General features: G+C 39.6%; 1 protein-coding gene across 1 annotated transcript in view; it reads right to left on the bottom strand.

Moving 5' to 3' along the window:
* Positions 1-7,128: 7,128 nt before the first annotated feature.
* The window catches only part of DGLUCY (D-glutamate cyclase), a 77,417-nt gene continuing 60,944 nt past the window's right edge, over positions 7,129-23,601 (bottom strand). The window contains 3 exon segments of the mRNA XM_027870109.1: positions 7,129-7,873; positions 20,228-20,382; positions 21,672-21,791. Coding sequence (XP_027725910.1) covers positions 7,730-7,873; positions 20,228-20,382; positions 21,672-21,791 — 419 coding nt within the window. The 3' untranslated portion in view covers positions 7,129-7,729.

Raw genomic sequence — 23,601 nt, 5'->3', positions numbered from 1 at the left:
CAGTTTAACCAGGGTGTGGCCACTACACATATTACAGCTTCTTGGAGGTGAGTGAAAGGTGGACACCAAAGGTGGATGAGCAGCCCTGGAAAGGACTCATCAAACCCTCACACCAGAGCTGCAAGTCCTCCCTGAACACCCCTACACCCCACTTAACTTCTTGTGCTCTGGCCAACTCTCTAAGTCTCTAAGTGTATCCACATTGGTAGAAGGGATTTCCTCATCTGAGAGTTCCCTATACCAATGAAATCACAAGTGTAGTCCCTATTCCTATCAGCTGCCAAAGTTACTTTCTTAAAACACAGGTCCAACCATGTCATCCCCCTACTCAATAAACTCCAATGGCTCCCTATCACCTCCAGGATCAAATATAGAATTCTCTGTTTGGTGTTCAAAGCCCTTCATAACTTAGCCCCCTTCTGCTTTTCCAGTCTTCTTATATCTTACTCCCTAACATGTACTATTCCATCCAGTGACATTGACTTCTTGGCTGTTCGGTGAGCAAGACACTCCATCTCTCATTTTCTTTGGTTGTCTCCCATGCCTAGAATACTTTCCCCACCATGGGACTCCCAAGTTCCTTCCAAGGAAGGACTGCACCATTATTTCAGTATTTATGTCTCTGGTATATAATAGATATTGAACATAGTTTTAGGATTCTACTTTGTCCTGAAACATCTGTGTAATACACAGTCAGCTGATAGTGGTAATGGGAGGAATCTCAGATGGTAGTGAGATGATGCAGAAAAGCAAAGGAGGCCAATTTGACATCCTTTCCTAGGGTTCATAGAGTCATAGGATTATAGATTTAAAGCTGGAAGAGACCTTGTCTCAAGAGATCTCACAGCAATGGTGTCAAATTCAAAGAGAAATGGGAGTAGAAACAGGAGCCACTAAACCATATATAATCCAATATGCAGGCTGCATATTGACTTAGAAAATTGCACCTGTTTATATATTTCCTTTTTTAAGTTAACACAAACATGTAAAAATCATATAGAAACTACATTTTAATCTGGCTACACTCAAAAGTGTTGTTGGTCACTGCCATGTTTAATACCTCTGCTTTAGAGGAAATGAACTGATTCAGAGTTCCCTATGTATTTTGGTATTACACCTTTATCAGAGAAATTTGCATCAGATTTTTCCCAGTTCATTATTTACCTTCTAATTCTATCTACATTAATTTTGTTTGTGCAAGAACTTTTCTATTAATTTTATGTAAATAAAATAGTCCATTTTCTCTCTGGTGATTCTTTTGCTCATTCTAGCAGCATTCTTTGCTCAGTCAAGAACTCTTTTCCTATACATTATTATGGCACATATCTCCTTCCTTTTTCTCCTCTCACCTGGCTGCATTACCTTAGTACTTCTCTGACTTCTTTCTCCACCATGCCCCAGGACGATCATTATTAGGATAACCTCATCATCCTATAAGATCTCATCAGTCTTGGTACTCCAATTCATTATAACCTTCTACTGCTCTGATTGGAGGTTGGGCCATGAACTCCAAACTTCAATTTAAGGAGAACGCTCAGCCTACACATCTCATTTTTCATTGGATTTCACTACCTTGAGGCTTCTCCATTATGTACTTGTGTCAGGGTACCTTCCTCGACTACCAATGCACCAACACTCCCTGGCTTTTCAGCTTCTTTCCATATGTTGTCTTTCCCCATTAGATTACAAGCTCCTCGTGGGCAGAAATGTCTTTTGTATTTGTATTCCCAGTGTTTAGCATCATGTCTGGCATATAGTAGGTACTTAATACATGCTTATTGATTATGACCTTTATATCTGCTATATATTCATTTGCAACTTATTGTAACTTACGATTTGAGATACTGATCTGAACTTAATTTCTTCCAGACTACTTTTCAGTTCTCCCTGCAGTTTCTGTGAAGTAGTGAGTCCTTACTTCAGTAGTTAGAGTTCTTGGGTTTATCAAATACCATGCTACTGTTGCTTCTGAGTCTCGTGTACCTAATCTGTTTCATTAATCAACTTTTCTATTTTTTTAACCACTTCTGATGATTACTGCTTTGGGGTATAGTTTGAGATGTGACACTGCTAGGTCTCCTATTTTCCCGATTTTTACATTATTTCCATTGATGGTCTTTACCTTTTGTTCCTCCAAATGACTTTCATTATTTTTTGTTTGGTTCTATAAAATAATCCTTTGGTAGTCTGACTGGAATGGCATGAAATCTATGAATTTTCTTCAGTAGTATTGCTATTATTATATTGGCATGTCCCAACCATGAGCAATTAATATCTCTCCAGTTGTCTTCCTTTGTTTCCATAGTGTTTTTTTAGTTTTAGTTTAATTTTTATATTTTTTGTTTTATTTATATATTTCTTATATGTGTCTTGGTAAGTGCTTCATAATTTTTGAAAAATCTCTGTATTTGTCCTACAGTATAGGGTAGATTGACAAATAATAATTGTTAATAATTAAGTTAATTTTATCAATGTAGTTAGCCAAGCAGGTGAATGTGTTCATTTTCAGATACTTTGTTATCAAAAGATACGCAATGCAACAATTAAATAACTGGTCATGTCAGTGAGCAAAGCAGCTTTCAGTAGGCATCATGTTCTCTGTGGGCAGACACCACATACAATGCAAAAATAAACAAAGAAATTTGTTTTAGATTTCATTCCACAGAAAGTTTTCAGTGTGAATCCATTCCTCTTTCTTTATGAGATTCTAATTCATGGATGGTATCATGCCTTAATTTCCTATTCATATTTATTTGTGTTTTTGTAAAATGAATGGAAAGAAAAGCAATAAGGGCTATTTGGTTGGCCTACACAGTACAGGAAGGTGAATAATGTATAATAAAACTGGAAAGGTAGGTTGGGACCAGATTATGAAGAGCTTTAAATGTCAAAGAGAAAATTTTATATTTGACCTTAGAGGTAATCAGTTGTCACTGAAGTATATTGAGTTGGGGGGTGGTAAGGAATGTGATATAGTCAACACAGTATAGTAAGAAAATCATTTTAGCAGCTATGCAGAGGACTGAAGCGGGGAGAGACTTGGGGCAGGCAGATCAACCAGCAGGATATTGTAATAGTGCAGGAATGAAGAGATGAGGGCCTACATTAAGATGGTGGCAGTATCAGAAAAGAGGATATATTAAAGAAACGCTACAAAGGTGAAATCAACAGGCCTTGGCAATGAATTCAAATTGGGGAAGTGACAGATAGTGAGGAGTCCATGATGACATGTAGGTTAAGAACCTGGGGGACTGCAAAGATAGTGGTACCATCAACAGTAATAGAGAAATTTGGAAGGGTTTGTTAGGGGGGAAGATAATACTAGTACAAACTATTAATTCTCAAGTATCCATCTAAGGGGTTATCTATGTCCTCAACTGTTTTCATTCTTCCTTATTTGGCTGCTCAGATCAGTGTGTTTGTTGTTCATGAGCACCTCCAACAAGAGCCTGGGCAGGAGAAAGTGCTGATTGTTGAGTCATTAGCATGGAGAGTCCCAGAAGGCTGAGATGGAGATCAGGCTGAATCGAATAGCTACAACATCTTTAGAAATCAATTTGATTTCTCTTGTATACCAAAGTCATGTCAATATTTCTACCAGTTTAAGGAGATGTCTCATTTGGCTGACAGTGGGTCCATATAATTTCACCTTCTCAGGACCACATATTACCTTATTACTACATATGAAGTGAATTTGGGTGACCGTGTGTATTATACTAGCACTTGTGCTATTAAAAGGAACTTTTCACTTCTAAAAATAATCGCAGTAGTATTATGCCAATTTTATGAACCATTTCACTGATGTCATCAGAAAAGCCATTATCGTAATTGTTATGAAGTGTATAAGAGCTAAAGCATAAATACTGCAGGCCATTGCATTTCCTCCTCACCTCTACCTCTTAGAAACCAGATTTCCTTCAAAGCTTAGTTCAAATGCTACCTCCCACATGAGCCTGTCCTTGGCGCTCTTGGATGTTGGTGCTTTTTCCTCCCTCCATCCTATGACATTGTATAAATTTTTGCATATTCTTAGAACTGCAATGCTGTCTTCCTCAACAGAATGTAAGCTTCTTGAAAACAAGGACTGTGCTATTTTTGTCTTCGTATGCCCAGTACCTAGCATAGTACCTGGCATATAGTAAGTACTTTATAAATGTGTGTTGGTTGATAGTAACTAAATTAGGTGCAATTTTTTAATAAAAATCTTTTAAAAGAAATTTTCTTACCTCTTTAAAGAACAGATTTTTAAAAATGAGGACAAAAGTAGAAGTTCAATATATTCATAAAAATCCATGGAAAGTTGAGAGGATTCTGGGAAGATGGAGTAGGTCAGAAAATTCCAAGCTCTCCAGATTTCCTCCACAAATAAGACAAAATAGTGCCTCAGGGTGAACGTAGAGCAGTAAAAATAAACAAAGAGTTGGGGCAGAACAGTGGTCCTACTGGGACAACCTGAGAAGATCTGACGTTTGACTCCTGTGAAGTGTAAACACCTCTAGGCTAGCTCCCATGAAGCAGCAAGTGGCAAGCCCTGGGGCTAGCTGGGCTGGGAGGCCACCTCAGCCCCAGCCACAGGAATTTTCACCTTCTGGACAGTGCAGGCAGTTGGGTGTCTGAGCAGGGGAAGATTGAGGGAACCTCTGCTAATATGTGACTGCAGGCCCAGCTGAGCTATTGAGATTCTGCCCGGGTGAGAAGGAGCTAATATAGAAGCAGTGGGGTGGGGACCTCACTGGCTGTGGACTCTTACAGGAGGGCAGAATTACTGGTTTCAGTTCCACACTAGAAGGGAGAACTGAAGGAGGACAAGGCCAGAGGCACCGTCCCCCAGGACTAGAGGTGATTACAAGAAGATGCTATTAAAAAAAAAAATTAGCAAGCAAAGGAGAAAGAACCTAACCACAGAAAGTTACTATGGGAATAGAAAAGACTAGGGTTCATCCTCAGAGGAGGATACTGAAGAAAAAAAAAGCCTCTCCTACCCCAAAGAATAACATCAAATAGTCATCTGCCCAAAAAGAATGTATAGAAGAACTTAAAAAAGATTTCAAAAATCAAATGAGAGAGATTGAGGAAAATTAAAAAAAAATAAGAACAATCCAAGAAAAACCAAGAAGATTATGAAAAGAAAGTTAACCAACTGGAAAAGGAGATCCAGAATCTTAAGAAAACGATTCCTTGAAAATTAGAATTGGGCAAGGGGAAGCCAGTAAAGTTATAAGAGACCAAGAAATAACAAAGCAAAATATAAAGAATGAAAAAATAGAAGAGAAAGTAAAACATCTCATAAGAAAAAAAGCTGATCTGGAGAACAGATCAAGAAGAGAAAACATAGGAATAATCACACTACCTGAAAACTACGATCAAAAAAAGAATCTTGATACAATACAAGAAATAATTAAAGAAAATTGTCCTGAAGTATTATAATAAGAAAGGAAAGTAGAAATAGAAAAAATCCACCAATCACCACCTGAAAGAGCTCCTATAATAGCTAGATTCTGAAACCCCAAGCTCATGGAGAAAATATTATGAGCAACAAGAAAAGAACAATTCAAATATGGCAGAGCCACAATCACACAAAAATCACACAAGACCTAGCAGGAGCTACCTTAAAAGACTACAGGAACACTATGTGTCAAATAGCAAAAGAACTGGGTGGCTGAAAATATCATGCCCAGCAAAGTTAATCCTGAATGGAAAAAAAAATGGATCTTCAATGAATTGCCAGACTCTCAGGATTTTGTTACAAAAAGTCCTGAAATCAATAGAAAATATGACATACAGGATACAAGAGCAATGTAAGGGACTCAGTAAGGACAGAGTGATTACTTTTTATACAAGTAAATGTAAATCCTCTGTCTAAGAGTATTATTAGTAATTGAGTAGTTTGGAAAAAAAAAAGATTGGGGTAGAGCTGAGTATGATGCAATACTAAAAAGTAAACTGTCTAGGAAAAGGTAAAAAGAGTAATAATCTTATACAAATGAGGTACAAGAGGAAGAATCGAGGCAGAGGAATCAGATGGGGGAGGAGAGCTGGAAATTCTGGAACCCTACTCTCATTAGGAATGGGTTAGAGAGGGAACAATACATACATATCTAGAAGGGCATAAAAGTCTTCTAAATTCAGAAAGAAATTAAAGGGTAAGGGGATGGGAGTGGGGAGAGAATAAGAAAGGGATTTCAGAGTAGGGGGAAAGTATAAGGGAGGGAATCTTTGGTGGGGGGGTAGGTTAAGTAATAAGAGGGCAAGGTAGAAGTAAAGTAGAGGAGTCAGGAGGGATAGGAAATAAGAGATATGCACAAACATAAAGATCAGGAATAGAATTTATTAGAGAAAAAGGAGTAGTAATCATGATCTTAGACAAAGTTAAAACTAAAATAAATTTAATCAAGAAAGAAAAATAAGGAAATCACACTATATGCCAGCTATATTAATCAATATTATTTGAGACTATTTAAAATAACGAAACAATATAAGGTTTGAATATTACTGTAGTATAGGAAACTATGAGTTGGTGGACTTAGAAAAATATGGAAAGATTTGGACCTATGAAGGAAGATACTATCCACCTTTAGAGAAACAGAGGACAGAGGACAAACAAGTATAGTATGGTCTTACACAGATGCATATGAATGTATATGTCTATATATGAGTATGATTTAGTTTTCTAAGTATATGTATTATATGTAAGTATATGCATGTATGTGTATATATATGGATATGTTTACGTATGTGTGTATATATGTGTGTTTGTATGCATACTCCCCCCAAAAACATATATCCTCCACTTAGCCTTCTTGGGGAAGCAGGGGAGCAAAGGAGGAAAAAAAAAACGAAGTAAAAAGTGCCCAGCAGAGAACAAAAGAAAACTTACAAGGAAGGAGAGAAAAGATGGACAGCTCAGAACACAATGTGGAGCATTTATTATACAGGCTTTCTGGAAATGGAAATTATTGCTATATATTTTGAATCCTCTCTTATGTTCTGCTGTGCATATGGCAATGCTTTTTTCCTTTTTTTCTTTTGTATCTAAGTTTATAATATGTTTCTTCTTTTCTTATTGTATATTTAAGTTTTAGTATTTAAGTTAAAAAAATCAATACAAAAAATGATTGATTCCCTGGAAATGTTTTACTTGGTCTCCCCTTCAAGTCCATCCATAAAAGATCACAGATTTAGTTTGGAAGAGTTTTTAGAGGTTATCCTGTCTAACCGCCTCATTTTATTGGTGAGGAAAAAGAGGACCAGAGAGGTTGTGACATGCTCACTGACACAGACAGATTCAACTCTGGTTTTTTAGGTCAAGATCGAAGGCTCTTTCCACTTTCACCATGCTAAGCCACAAGGCACTATCATGCATGCTTTTGTGCTTAATTTTTTTTTTGGACCATTAGTGAATTTTCAAAGCTAGTCTAGAAGGGAATTCCTCTATATTTCCATTGATATGACCTCCTGGGCAAGTAGAAGGTGATGAAAAGAATGCCTCCCTCCCAATCCTTTCCAATTACCTTTGAAATTGCATTTATCTCCACCTGTTGGATTCCTTCCCATGATCTCTTACAATCTCCCAATTCCCCTGACCTGGCACAAGAATACAGCCCAGCCACTTTAGGGTGGGATATGTATGTATGAGGTGGGGGGAAATGGAGAACTAGAAAGGGTGATGGAGATTATATAAAGAGTGTGTGTATATGTGTATATGTGTGTGTGTGTGTGTGTATATGGATTACATGGTGGTAACATCAATCAACTGTTGGATCATTTCAGCATGAATGCCATGGAAAGGCAGACCATCCACTTCCATCCCCACATTGCCAGTTACTCCACTCCGGACCTGGTGTTGTACTAGGATTTTCATCATCTTCTCTTCCTGGGAAAAATGGAGGGTAGAGAAATATTTTTTTAAAAAAGGATTTAATAATGACCCATATTTCTATAGCATTTTAAAGTTTATAAAAGTTTTCCTTTTTTGTAACCCTATGAGGTAGGGAGCGTAAAATGTTAGTTTCGTTTTACAGAAGGATATTAAGTTCAGAGGAATTAAATTATTTGTCTAAAGTCATATGACTAATAACTGTCAGGACTAAAGGTAATTGAAATGCTTTTGTATGAACAAAATCAGTGCAAGCAGAATAAAAAGAAACTATTGACTGGGAAACTAATGATCCATCAAATATCTGAAAAATGTATGATATCTAAGATTTATGCAAATATACGCATGTGTGTCTATACATCTATATATCTGAGATTCCACAAAAGATAAGTGGTTAAAGACATAGTTCTCAAAATAGGAATTGAAAACTATTAACAACCATATGAATAAAATCATTGATAATAAAAGAAATGCAACTCCAAACAACTCTGAGGTTTCATCTCACAAGCAGCAAACTGGAAAAGAAAATAGTCAATACTGGTGGGGCCAAGGAAAGACAAGCATACCAATACACTATTGATGGATTTTTAATTGGTCTAACCATTCTGAAAAGCAACTTGGAACTATGTTAAAAAGAGAATCTGGGTGACAGATGATAACAGAACTGAACAAAGTTGGTGACCGTACGAATAGAGAAGAGATGACAAATGGAGGAGATGTTATAGAGGTAGAAATGACAAGGTTTAGCAAGTTATTGGATATGAGAGTTTAGGGAAAATGCAAAGTTGAACATTATTGCTAAGGTTATGATGGTGATACCTCTGACAGAAAATAGACAAATTAGGATGGTTCTGGGAGGACAGATAATGAGTTCTGTTTTGGCCATGTTGAGTTTGAGATGTGCATGGGACCGCAGAGTTAGAAATATCCAAAAGGTAACTGGTGATACAGAACTATAGCTCAGGACAGAGAATGGAGCTGGATATATAAATCAAGGATTCATCTGCATAGAGATGACAATTGATTACATGAGAATTAATGAGATTGCTGAGACAGAGGTTGTAAAGAGAGGAGAAGAAGGCAGAGGAGAGAACCTTGAGGGAGACCCATGGCTGGGGAGGGCAGAACACAGTAAGATGAGCCAGCAAAGAGACAACAGCAGGAGGAGAACCAAGAGAGCAATATCATGAAAACCCAGACAAGAAAGAGTATCCAGGAGAAAGGAATGATCATCAACAGCATCAAATTTTGCAGAGAGGTCAAGAAGGATGAGGACTAAGAAATCGGGCAATTAAGAGCTCATTGGTAACTTTGGAGAGAGCAGTTTCAGTTTAGTAATGGGTTTGGAAGACCATAGGAGGTTGAGAAGCGAGTGAGAGGTAGAGAAATGAAGGTAATTATGGGGACAGGCTAAAGGAGGGAATGGTAGGGTAACAAAGGTACCCACAGAGACGCTGCCTGTGGTAAGAAGTTACCTCTTCATCAGAGACTAGAATGACAGAGGAGAGAATGAAAGACAACGTCAAGGGATTCTGAGACATAGAAAAGGGGAGAACAGGGAGCTTGTGATGGATGGCCTCCGTTTCCTTTTTTTTTCTAAGTTTTATTGATGCTCTTTTTTAACCACAGTGTCACTTCCTAATGACACCCACCCTATTAGAATAATATTATCATATGTAATAATAATAGTTACTTATATGTATACTTATTGATCTATATAAATGTGTTTATATTAAATTATATTAAATTTATACATTTATAAATAAGTACAGTTAAGTAAAATTAATCAACATACTGATCATGTCTGAAAATGTACGTCTCATTTGCACCTGTAGTCTACCCCTTCTCTGGTAAAGCAGGGAGCATGTTTCACCATCATCAGTACTCTAAAGTCATGATTGCTTTGGTCACGACCTTGATTAGAGTTCAGAAGTTTTTCAGTGTTAGTGTCGTTTCCATGATTGTGGCTGTCGTGAAAACTGTTCTCCTGGTTCTGCTCACTTCACTTTCTCTCATTTAATACTAGCCTTTATTTTCTCACTCAAGTATGAAGAGGAGTCTTCTGCTAAAAAGTTGTGGATTCACATCCCAGCTCTATCACTTTCCAGATGAATGACCTTGGGCCTTTAACCTCTCTGGGCCCTAGTTTCTTCATTTTAAAATGAGGAGGTGGAGTAGATGGCTTCAAGATCCCATCTAGTCCTAAATGTACTGTCCTGTGATCCTAAGGCAGGGGAGAGGTGGCATGGGAGGCTCGTATAAAGAATTTAAAAGTTGATAAAACACCTTCCTCACAACAAGTCCAGGACATAATTGATTCAGGTTTACTTGACAGAGGAGATAACCAGATCAGAGAATTAAGATGACTTGTCCCTGGTCACATAGTAAAGAGCAGAGTCAGGACTCAAACCAGGCCTCTAGACTCTAAAACTGATACTCAACACAGTATCCCTAATAGAGCTTATTATCCTACCTACGCTCTCTTGTGTATGCTCCAGTCTAGCCAGACTGGACCACTCTATCCCTTGTAATTTCTGGCCTCTGTGCTTTTGCCCATTCTGTTCCCTGTATATGATATACTCTCACAATTCCTATCCTCCCACCTTTTGAATTCCTACTCACTCTTTAGAAGAAAACTGGTTCTGGAGTAAGAGGTCAAGAGTTCAAATCTTGCCTCTCATGCTTACTACCTATGTGACACTGGGTGAGGCAGTTAACCTCCATGTGCCTTAGTTTCCTCATCTATAAAATGAAGGGGTTGACCTTCAAGAAGCCTTTCCTGAAAACTATCACCCTCACACCTTACATATATAGCACATTGTTTTGCATTGCTCTAATATAATTATCATATATTATTTTTTCTTCTAGTTACCTATGGATGTGTCTTTTCCTCTCTCAGACTATAAATTCCATGAGGATATTCCATGAGGTCTTGTCTAAACTTTATATCTATAGAGTGCACAGAATGCTGGGCCTGGAGTCAGGAAGACTCATCTTCCTGAGTTCAATCTGGCCTCAGACACTTACTAGCTGTGTGACCCTGGGCAAGTCACTTAACCCTGTTTGCCTCAGTTTCCCCATCTGTCAAATGAGCTGGAGAATGAAATGGTAAACCACTTTAGCATCTTTGCCAAGAAAACCCCAAATGGGGTCACAAAGAGTCACATACGACTGAAACAACTGAACAACAATAATGCCATATAGTATGGTGAACTTAGAAGACGCTTAATTAGTTGTTGAATTGTGTCCAAATCCCAACCAACCAACCCTCTGGCTTTTCGTGACCAATGCATGAGAAAGTTCTCTTTAGAAAGTCCAGGATGAGTCTCTATTTTTGTTTTCTTTGTGAAACTTTCACAGGATATGGTACCCTGACCATCTCATCTACTTCCCACAGCCATGGGGACTTGCCTGGAATCTGTTTCCTGTTCATTGTTTTTACCCTTTATTTTCAATTGTGTCACATCTTTTTTTTTTTTTAAATTAGAAAACACTTTTGTAACTACAGGGTAAATTCCTTACCAATTCTTTGCCTTCCTTTGTGGGGCATATCCGACATGGCCCTGAAATACCCCATAATGTGCCATGGAGTCCTCAGGGAACAATTGGTAGCTGAATGATTCACTATAAATACTTGACATGCAAATTGGTTCTAAGATCCCAGGATCAGATAACTTACAGATGAAGTAAGGTACCATAGAGCTCATAATCCTATCCTTATGTTTTCTAGATGAGGAAAGTGAGGTCAACAGAGTGGAGTTAATTACCTACAATTACACAGGTATTAAATAGAAGAGATGAAATTTGAACCCAGGTCTCCTAACTTAAAATCTACTATTCTTAGCAGCTGCCAAGAAGTATCTTTGCAGAATCATAGGATGTCAAACTTGGAAGGGACCTCAGAACGTGGAGCATTAGAACACAGAACGAGCTGAATTCCATTACAATATGGAATGTTAGAGATGGAAATAACCTTAGAGGTCATTCAGAAAGTGTTTCCTAGGCCTCTTAACTTTAGTGCCTTCCCTCTGTTTATTATTTTCTATTTATATGTTTGCTTGTTGTCTCTCATCATTAGATAGTAGGCTCTTTGAGGACAGGGACTGTCTTTTGCCTTTCTATCTTTAGTGTTTAGCATAGTGCCTGGTGCATAGTGAGTGTTTAATAAATGCTTACTAACTGACAACTCATCTAAGTCTCTTCATAGTTGACAAAACTGGAAACTGAGGCCTATAGAGGGGAAATGACTTGTCTGAGGTCTCATAGCTAGTAGCAATTCTGTCTTGGCACACCTGGGGCAAGTCCCCAGTGGTGATAGTGACCAAAGTAATGGGGATGGGAAGTTGGGATAAGTAAAGTGGCTGTATTAGGAGCATACAGTCTTTCCCTAGACATATTTTATATCTGGACAGTCTTATTCCCACATACCGGAATTGTCTCTGTCCACACTATACAGGCAGAGTGTGCCAGGTAGGCGGCACTAAAAGTTGGCTGGGAGTCTGGCCAAAGTACTCCCAACAGATGCTGCTGGTGGGAAGGGGGCAGGGCAGGGAGAGAAGGCCCTTCATCAGATGGTAAAAACAGTGCTTTGCTGTACTTCCCCCCTTTTTTTTTTTTTTAAACTAATGGGTTGAGGTGAGGGAAGTTCATGAAATGTTCCATGCTATTTACAGAACGTTAGGCTTCCAAATAACCTTTTCTTCCCCCTCTGCAGCCAGTAACAAATCCTTTCCCTCACCCTGCCCCCATTCCTTTGCAGTGATTCCTTTGCAGAGAGCAGGAATATCCTAGCCTACATGCAACAGGAATTGATAGGTATGAGGTACACGGGAGGTATATGGCATGTGAGAAACATCCTCTCTGAGGACCACACAAGGAGTCCAGTAGGCAAGTTCTCTCCCCCTACCACACACCAACCTTCACCCACAGACAAAACTCAGGAATCTGAGAAGGTGTGGAACAGGCCTAGAGTGGGACCAAAATAAGTTAAATATCTCCATTTTCAAGAAAGAGAAACATTAAGAGGGTAAGCCTGAGGACAAATGAGGGAACTGACTAAGGGAGAAGCACTATTTCCTGTCCCAGACAAGGAAATGAAATTTCATAGGGACGAATTAAAATTCGATATAAGGGGAAACTTATCAGTTAGTACCACCCACAAATGGGAGGAGGAGTCACTCAGGAGTTCCTGGGTCATCCAGTTCCCAGTCCCCACCCCCCACTGTAGGTATTCAGGTTGGAGGCTGAGGGACCTCCTGTCAGGACTGTTGTAAAGGAGATTTCTGTTCAGATAGGGGTTAGACCAGATAGCCTCCGACGCCCCTAAACCAGGTTGAGGGTGACCCAACAGGCCTCAAATCTGTTGGTGAGTTAGGGGGACGTCCCAAGCACATGAAGACTTCCCCAGTACAATGGGCAGACGAGAACAATTTGTTCCAATGGCCATGAAGGCAGCTGAGTGCTTAGAGCTTGGTCAGGCATGGAAAACTCCAAGGTCATCCTGGGCCATCATTAGTCATCTAGACTTTTGTCTCACCACTGGCCTGTGATGACTCAGGAAGACAGAAGGAGGCTGATGACTTTGTGCAACTCTTAGATCCAGTGCAGGTGCAAGTCAAGACACCACTCTGTGATGTCACTGGTCCTCTTTGAAATTGAAGGACAAACAACTACAACAACAGGATGTAAAGAATGGGAGAGAATAAGCAGCCTGTTCTGACTAGAATGTAGTATGTGTAAAGTCAAGACGTGTGAGATGAGAGTCTAGAAAGATAGGTTAGGGCCAGATAAAGTAGAAGTGTTGAAGGCCAGGATAGATACAAAGTTTATGCCTTATTGGGTAGGCAAGAGAGAGCTAGTGAAGATATTTAATTAGATGGATGGCAAGATCAGAGTGGTGCCGGGGTCACCTGATATCTGTAGGTGCCTGGATCATAGAGCTGTAGAGACAATAGAGGCCTGTCCCCTTGGTTACAGGACGGATTCAAAGCCAGATCTTCTAACTCTAAACCCAGAGCTCATTCTATAGAACCACATTGTACTAACTACCAGTGTGTGAGGGAATAGCTCAAGCAGGAAGGGAATAATGACCACACTCTTCTCTCTGGCTCTGCAACCAATCTGGCTCTTCTATGAGCAAAGCAGGATTGCAGTAGCTCAAAAGAAATGTGAGATGTGCAAATTGAGAAGGCATCTCCACTCCAAATATTCATACATGCTATTTGTGTCCACCTGTGGTAGAGCCTTCCGAGCTCATACTGGTCTGATCAGCTGCAGACACACTGTCCCTTGACTCCAATAAAGTGATGTCATTTTGGTCCTTTACAAGGACAAAAGATAATCGGTATTTAGCCCATCACCCGGCCCACTGTAGATGCTTAAAAAATGTTTGTTGACTTGACTTGTTGACTTCTGTCTCTGTTGCTCTGACCTTAGCCAGATGCTAAGCCTAGTTCTATGCTTTAGTAAAGCTCAGCTTCTCCTCTCGTTTTATTTCAGCCCAATTTGTGGGCAGCTAGATAAAGTAGTGGAGAGAGGAAACAGGAAGACTCATCAAATCTGGCCTCGGATACTTACTAGCTGTGTGACCCTGGGCAATTCACTTAAGCCTGTTTGCCTCAATTCCTTATCTGTAAAATGAGCTGGAGAAGGAAATGGCAAACCACTCTAGTATCTTTGCCAAGAAAACCCCAAAATGGAGTAACAAAGAGTTGGACACTACTGAAATGACTCAACAACAACAACAAAGCCTCCTTTGTGGTCTCTTGGTAGGCAACACATTTCCCTGGAGCATTATCAACCCCCTCCTACAAAGCCAGAAGCTATAGAAGCTTGATTGATTCTTGTTTTAAATGTCAAGCTCCCTTCTGAGATACCTACAAAGTTCTTTTTTTTTTCCTCTTAAGCACAACCCCCAGCTCACAGTTTATTTGCAGAGGTAAGGTGATTGACATTCCTTAAGCCCAATGACTGGTCGAGCCTTTCTTGGCTCAGGTGATCAGTTTTATCCACTTGCCCATCTTTGATGACCATCCATCCATCACTTAAAAACCAACTCCTTTCTTCTATACTCCCTTCTTCTTCACCCCCTCCCAGAGGATTCTAATCACTACAGTTCAATAATATCAAACAAATCTGTAAACATTCAGGAACAATAACATATAATTTCCCCAAACAGAAGAGGAAACCCACTTCTGCACAAAGGGTAAAGCAGGGGAGCTAAGGGACCAGATGGAAAACCACAATGGTGAATTTTCCATCCTTTGGTTGAAATTAGACTAGGGTATTTCCTTGTTCTGATTAATTCCTTCTTTTGTGAGTCAGAGGTCGTATGCAAGAAAGCCCCAAACCTATCCCTACTCCCACGAGTCAGGAAGTTTGAGGGATAGTGGCAAGATTACACTAGATTTGGAGCCACAGAATTCAGGTAAGAATTCCAGCTCTGACACTTACTCCCTGTGTGGCTCTGGGCAGGTCACATTGTCTCTCTTAGCCTCAGTGTCCTTATCTGTAAAATGAGAGAGGTGATCTACATGAGTTCTTAATTTAGGGTCCATGGACCCCTGTGTGGATAAATTTCAGAGGATCAGTGAACTTAGATGGGGAAAAAATTTTATTTTCACTAGCCTCTAACTGAAATTTAATATTTCCTTCCATTACACATTTTAAAAAAATGATTCTGAGAAGGGGTCCATGTTGTTTAGTCATTTCAGTCATGTCCAACTCTTCCTGACTCCATTTGGAGTTTTCTTGGCAAAGATACTAGAGTGGTTTGCTGTTTCCTTTTCCAACTCATTTGACAAATGAAGAAACTGAGGCAAGTAGGGTTAAGTGATTTGCCCTGGGTCACACAAAGAGGCTTCACTAGAATGGCAAAGGGGTTCCTGGCACAAAAGAAAAGAAAAGAAAAGATCTATTAAGAACCCCTGGCCTAGTGGCTTAGATGGTCTCTAAATTTCCGTTGCATTTTCAATCCTATGATCCTATCTATGTTCAAATATATATTCCAGCTTTGAGGATAAAGTCTCCAGATTAGCTTTCTACTAGGAACTTCATGGGCAGCTAGGTGGTGAGATAGAGAAGCAGGCCTGGAGTGTGGAGGACCTGAGTTCAAACATGGCCTTCAACACTAACTAGGTATATGACCTTGGACAAGTCACTTTACCTTGTTGGCCTCAGTTTCCTCACCTGTAAACTGAGCTGGAGAAGGAAATGGCAAACCACTCTAGTATCTTTGCCAAGAAAACCCCAAGTGGGGTTACTAAGAGTCGGAAATGACTAATCAACAAAGCAGCAACAACAATCATTTCTTTAATTCAAGCTGCTTAGCAAGTGGTTGTAGATGGTTAATGCAAGCTGAAAAACTTGCAAAACAGTTATTGGCTTAGTAATCCATGTAACATTGTTTGTGTTCATCTTGTCTGAACATAAAGAAAAATGTAGCAGCTGCGATGTTCCAATGTTAGCCTTTAAGACTCTCTTTAAGACTCTTTAAGGCACTCTCTTAGCATGAATGCATCCTGGCCTCCTGGCTCCTTCCAGCACAGACCATTCTGGACAAACCATCAAACCAATCTTCCTAAAATCACTTTATTATTCATCATTCAGCCAAGTGGTCCTTAGATATCTGGAGGCAGGTTAATGTAGTACAAACAGCCCAGGATTTGGAATCAGATGTACGTAGTTCAAATTCTGGACCTGATCTCTTGATATCAATGTGACAGTGGTTAAGTCAGTTGTACTCTCTGACCCTCAGATCCCTCATCTGTAATAAGAGAGCTAAACAAGATAACTTCTAAAGTCCTTTTTAACTCTAAAATCCTATAAGATACCAACTGCCACCCAACTACCACACAGGGCAGGCAAGCCAGCCTAGCTGAGGCACTCTGAGAGAGACAGGAGGCAGCATAAGCCAGGCAAATCAAACCACCAGTGCCACCTTGGCCATCAGCTCCCCTCAGACCCTGCTGGGGACAGCTCAAGACTCTAAAGTTAAGAGCCTTGGGAACAGCAGTGCATCCTGGGATGCAGTCTGATGACTATTGCTGCAATAACTATAGCTACACCTACTAAAAGACCTAGGGGGAAAAAAAGTTCTTGTCACAAAAGTCCTTGGCACTGTCAAATGGTTCACCATCAGAAACGGATTTGGTTTTATCCATGGAAATCTGCTTTGCCTCTGTACCCTAAGGTCCATGGGATTTTTGCATTTGAATTGCAGTTGAACTCTTCCATATGTGTTTCATATCTCTCATTAGAGTGTGAGCTTCCTAAGAGGAGAGAATGTCTCACTTTCCTATTTGTATCCCCAGCACTTAGCACAGTGTTTGGCACACAGTACTTAATAAATGCTTAATGCATTCATTCATTCATTCATTCATTCATACATATACAAGCACAATTAAATGAGCACTCCAATTGTGCTAAATATTGTTGTTCAGTCGTTTTTCAGTCCTATCTGACTTTTGGGGTTTTCTTGGCAAAGATACTAGGCTGATTTGCCATTTCCTTCTCCAGCTCACTTTACAGATAAGGAAACTGAGGCTAACAGGGTTAAGTGGCTTGCCCACGGTCACATAGCTAGTAAGTATCTGATGCCAGATTTAAACTCAGGAAGAGGAGTCTTCCAGATTCCAGGCCTGGCACTCTATCCACTGCCCCACCTATCTGTCCTCTAAGTATTGTGGAGGATTCTAAACAAGCATAAGGCTTGCAGTTTTCTGCCCTCATGGACTGCTATACTGGTTGAGAAGTTAGGATGCAAGTGCATGTTGACAACAAGGGACAGTTCTTGATTAAATGAAAAAAAACTCAGTGATCCTGATAACAACAGGATTATAGAATCTTAAGATGGAAGATGATCCAACCTCCCAGCCAATGTAGGAAATCCCTCTAATATATAGGTGGTTATCTAGCCTCTGTCCCCAAGCTTTCTTTCAATAGGTGGGGCAGGATCCAGAAATTCTAGGCTTAACCTGAACAATTTTTAGACAAACTACACCTACCATTATGGACCTCACATATTTTGGAACAGTAGATACATCTAATAACCAATCAATCAATAATTGATTGATTGTTATTCTGAACTTGCACCCAAGGTCACAGCCAGTAAGTGTCTGAGGCTGAATTTGAATTCAGGTCTTCCTGACTCCAGTTCCTGTGCTTCATCCATCTACCTGTTCAAGAGTCAGTAAGACCTGAGTTCAAATCCTCTCTTAGACTCTTAATTAGATTTGTGGCCCTGGGCAAGTCACTTAACCTCTCCCAGCCTCAGTTTCCTGTTCTGTAAAATGAGGATAAAAATAGCACCGACCTCACAAGGTTGTTGTGAGCATCAAATAAGATGCTATACATAAAGTGCTTTGCAACCCTTAAAGTTCATATAAACGCTAGTTAGCACTAAGTATTATTAACAATAAATGCTAATTATTGTGAATATTAGTAATAATACTTCTGTTTCCAAACGACAGCTTTTCACAGACTTAAAGACTGCTTTCCTAGCCTTCTAATGTCTTTACTTCTCCGTCCCTCATTCCCTCTCCCGTTCATCATGTGACTTGACTTCTGGGCCCTGCTCTGCACATGTCCCAGTTGGTCAATATTCCTCCTAACATGTAATGCCAATACACAAAGATACACTCTAAGTGCTGTCTATCATGGTTAAGAAAAGGAGAGATCAACTTGTGCTAGTATCCCCTCTGCTCAAAAACCCACAATGGCTCTCTATTGCCTATCAGATCAAGTTCAAACTCCTCAATCAAGTGTTCTGGGTTGTCCGTAATTTGTCCCATCACCCCTTTTATCTGCCATCTGATTCAAACTAGATCTTCACCACAAACTCTCTACCTTAAGCAGGTTGGTCTCTTAACTCCTCTCTCCCTCCCTTTGTCCATCCCACTGTGTAGGTACCTACGTACCCCCCTCCCCCCACTCTCTTTACAATCTCTGGATTGCAATTTGGATTTGGATTTCTGCTCCTGGTGGAAATGCCCTCCCCTCTTCTCTCCTGCTCACCTTTCAAGGCTCAGCTCAAGTCATCATAAAGCCTTCCTTTATGACGCTAGCCCATGCTGCTCCCTCCTTTATCTGCTCTGCCAAAGAACTTAATTTCTGTCATCTACAACTCCCTGCCCCCGCACACATTAGCACTTGTTTTGTATTCATCTATCATTATTTCGTATTAGTTTAGTGTATTAGTTTTCATTCCACAGTTTTAATACATACTATTAAAAGGCCTAAAAGAGGGTCTCCATTCTATCTAGGTGGCTCCTCTGTAGATGCTTTATCATAGCACAGGGACAAAAGTCACAAGATACCAAAAAAAGGCAAAAGACGGGATATGTAGGATAAATAAGAAATAATTAATAGGGGGAAGGCACTAGACTCAAAAGGAGGCGAGGAAAGCTAGGGAAGTTGGGAAGACATGGATGGACTGCCATTTGTACCAATAGAGTGAATACTCTCGACAGTGAGATCATGGATCAATGAATTATTGTTATTATTAATAATCTTGTTTTCGTCTTTTCAATGATGCTTGGACAGAAGCAATTCTGGGGAAAGCTGATATTCTGCTGTTATTCTTTTACATTTAATGTTCTGGAGATTATATTGCACAGGTAGATAAAAATTGCTTTTTGTAATTTAATAAAAGTATTATGATGTGAGCTCATCTTCTGTAAGCTCACTGAAAGGTTCTTTGGAACAATTCCAGCAGCAGATAGGATGATATATGACTCATCCTATTCCCCCATGGTTTTGATTTCATTAAGCTTTTCCTTACACATAGCTTAGAGATTATGAGTATTTGGAATGTGGGGCAGACAGTACATATGAACAATGTACAGGATCCAGAGTTGAACAAGGAGGAGGAGAATAGGATAAATTGCCTTCAGGAAACTGCCAAGTACTGTTAATGACCCCAAGCTTCCTTTGGAAACAAAGGTTCATCTTTTCAATGCCAGTATTCTACTGGTGTCTTTTCAAAGAACGGAAATTAAATGTCATCCAGAGAGCAATGTGTGAACAGAAACCTCAAAGAGGAACAGAACTAGAAGACAATCAATGGAAATTTAGGAAATGAATGATAGGAAGGGAAGATGGGCTGGTTAAGTGGCAAGAGGCAGAGATGACAAATGAACAGTCAAAGTGTACCACTGGTATCCTTGGGATGTCAAGAGAAAGAGATGAAAGCTTCCAGAAAGTTTAGTGGGTCCCATGTGGTAAACTTATGAGAGGCCACATACAAAAGTCTCATAGGATGAATCTGCATGGAAGGGTTGCAATCTCTATCCCAGGAGGGATCAGCCAAATGAAAAAGAACTTCCCTTTCACCACCCTATATGTGAGTGTTACCTTTATGATAGATGGGAGTGCCTGAGCCCAGGCTGCTGCTCTTGATGAGGTGGTAGGCAATCCAACAGCTTTCCGTAGGTAGCGCCCATGTATGTCGCTCATGTTCAGTAAATAGAGTGCACAGGCCAGAGCATAGCCTCCCCAATTGGAAACACCTGACATGGAAAACAGACTCTAAATCACAGGACTACAGAGAGAGCTTGCTTCATGTCCTTATCTTTAGGGAGAATCACCCCTAAGCTGTCTGGGCAGAAGAGGTTCAGTCCTTATACTGAGCTCCAGAAGAAGGGATTTCACAACATCCCTAGATATTTAATAACCTTCAAAATTAAGAAAGTGACCATTCTGACTAATCTTAGAATGGAAAGGGTGCTAGACTTGGTGACAGAATATTTTATGTCCTAACTTGCCAACTTATTGTGCTGTCTTGGACAAATCATTTCACCCTTCTGACTCTTCATCTCTTCTTCTGTAAAATGGGATAATAATACCTATATTACCTATCTCATAAGAGTGTTAAGAGGAAAGTGCTTTTAAACCATGAACCTCTACATAAATGTGAACTAGTATATAATTATGTATAATATAACATGTATTATACAAATTCATATTATAATATAATTACATCATTATATATAGCACAACATATAATCATATTAAAATAACACAATTATATTTAATTTATTTAAATTCATTAATATTTCTGTTTATTAAATATATTTGTTATTATATAATAATTATAAAAAGTGATAATTATTATATCATATAATCATAATGGCTGAACATCTAATTCCATTCTTTGATCCAATGACTCTGGTCTTCTGGCTGTTCTACGAACGTGATGCTCCATCTCTCAGCTCTGGGCATTTTCTCTGCCTCTCCCCCATGCCTAGAATGCTCTCCCTCCTCTGCTTGGACTACTGACCTCCCCGGCGTCCTTTAAGTCCCAGCTGAAATCCCATCTTCTACAGGAAGTTTTCCCCAACTCCTCTTGATTCTAGTGCCTTTCTCCTATTAATTATTTCTTATTTATCCTATATATCTTGTCTTTTGCCTTTTTTTTGTATCTTGGGTGTTTAACATAGCGTCTGGCACGATAGTAGGTTCTTAATAAATGTTTTCTGCTTGATTATATAATTTCTACTTTTTTTGCATTTTGCTCATTAGATTATAAGCTCCCTAAGGCCAGGGACTGTATTTTGCTTTTCTTTGTATCTCTAGCACATAGCATAGTGCCTGACACATAGTAGGTGCTTAATAAATGTTTACTGATTGATTATATAATTTTTGTACATTTTTTTACATGTTATTTCCCTCATTAGACTGTAAGCTCTTTGAGGGCGGGGGCTACTTTTCTTTGCATCCCTAGCATTTAGCACAGGGCCTGGTATGTAGTAGGTGCTTAATGAATGCTTATCATTGACTGACTCCGTGGGCATCTTACCAGCTATGACAGCAAAATCAGCTTCCACATCACAAGCTATGACATCTCCATTCTTGATGTACTTCTTCACAGATGTTTTGACTTTTCCCATCCCAAGTTCATTCCCTCCATCACCAATACCTAGGTTAGAAGGGCAAAAGGATAAACAGATCAATTTCATAAACTAGAGAAAGAAGGAAGGTCATTTCTTATACATAACCACAAAAACAACAACAATATCACACCTGTCAGTTGAGGTAAATGAGGTATTTAGAGGAAGCTAAAGTGACCCAGGCATAGAGGAGGTGCTACCCTGCTCCACCTCTTCTGGGAGTTTCTTGTAACTTGTTTCCTTCACTGACGTAAAACGCTTGTTGATTGAGTGATCAATTTAAACCCCAGGGCCAGCTCTTTTCAGCTAGGTGGCATAATGAATTGAGCTCTGGGCCTGAAGTCAGAAGACCTGAGTTCAAATCTTGCCTCAGACACCTATTAACTGTGTGACCCTGGGCAAGTCACTTAACTTCTGTCTGTCTCAGTTTTCTCAACTGTAGAATGGGGAAAATAATAGCATCTACCTCCTATTATGTGAATAAAATGAAATAATATTTGTAAAGCCTTTGCGAACCTTAAACACTACATAAATGCTGGCTGTTGTTTTGGTGCAATGGATAGAGTGCTGGGCCTGGAATCAAGAAAACCCGAGTTCAAATCTGACCTCAGACATTTACTAGTCGTGTGACACTGGGCAAGTCACTTAACTCCTGCTTCCCTCAGTTTCCTTATCTATAAAATGGGGATAATAATAATAATAATAATACCTAATCCCTCCAGGGTCATTGTGAGGATCAAATGAGGTGAAAATTGTAAAGCACTTAGCACAGTGCCAGGCATATAGTATATAGTATATAAATATAAATAAATTTATATAGTATATAAATGTTAGCTATTATTACTTTTTAAAAATTATTTTTCCAGAGTAGGAAATTGAGGCTTAGAGTTGTAACTTGTCCAAGGTCTCTGAGTAACCCCTACTTTGCATTTTATCTTTCTGCTCTCAGTCAAATACTGTTACTTAAAATTTCTAAAAGATCCATTTCTTATCGAGTAGGCAACACTGAGGTCCACAGATTATGCCTATGAATATGCATGTACACACATATACATACAATGTGGTATAATGGGAAGAGCCTTGCAGCGGGAAAATGGATACCTGGGTTCAAGTCCCGGCTCAATCACTAAATCATGTGACTTTGAGTAAATTACTTCTCTCCGCGTCTTAGTTTCCTCTTTTGTAAAATAAGAGAGTGAGACTAAATGCTCTCTAAGGCACCTCCTAGCTCTAATATGCTGTATTCTTCTGTTCCTGTACCCATTGTATAGGGCATTGTCACATATATCTTTATTTATATATATTCTTGTAACTTCAATGGTCATTATAGGATTTCTGGTTAACGTTGTCCTTATACGTAGGGAGAGTTTGTAGTCTCTTGGTAACACATGAGGCTCTCCAGGAAAGTTCCCCTGCCTCCAAAATATTCATCTTACCTGCCAGGCACACTACCGGAAATCCCATTTGAGTTTAGTTTCACTGAAACTGCCACTCCTGGGGTGGGGCCGAGATGGCGGTTTAGAGGCAGCAACCCAGATGAAGTCTCTCAATACTCCCCTCCAAACGAGTTAAAATAATTCCTCAAACCAAATTTTGGAATGGCAGAGCCAACAAAAGGTCAGGGTGAGACATTTTTCTGGTCTGAGAGAAGTTAAGAAATAGGCAGGAGAGGTCTGCGGCACTGGGGTGGAAGCTTGTCTGGAGCCCACACAGGCCAGGGTGTCAACAGCAGGTACAGCAGTAGCTGCAGCTTCAGAAGCTCTCAGCTCAAAGACAGCCAGGGACAGAATGCGTGTGTGTGTGTGTGTGTGTGTGTGTGTGTGTGTGTGTGTGTGTGTG

Source organism: Vombatus ursinus, unplaced genomic scaffold, assembly GCF_900497805.2.
Source record: "Vombatus ursinus unplaced genomic scaffold, bare-nosed wombat genome assembly UNPS02014794.1, whole genome shotgun sequence".
Lineage (NCBI taxonomy): Eukaryota > Metazoa > Chordata > Mammalia > Diprotodontia > Vombatidae > Vombatus > Vombatus ursinus.
This window is presented reverse-complemented; position numbering and strand designations above follow the sequence as displayed.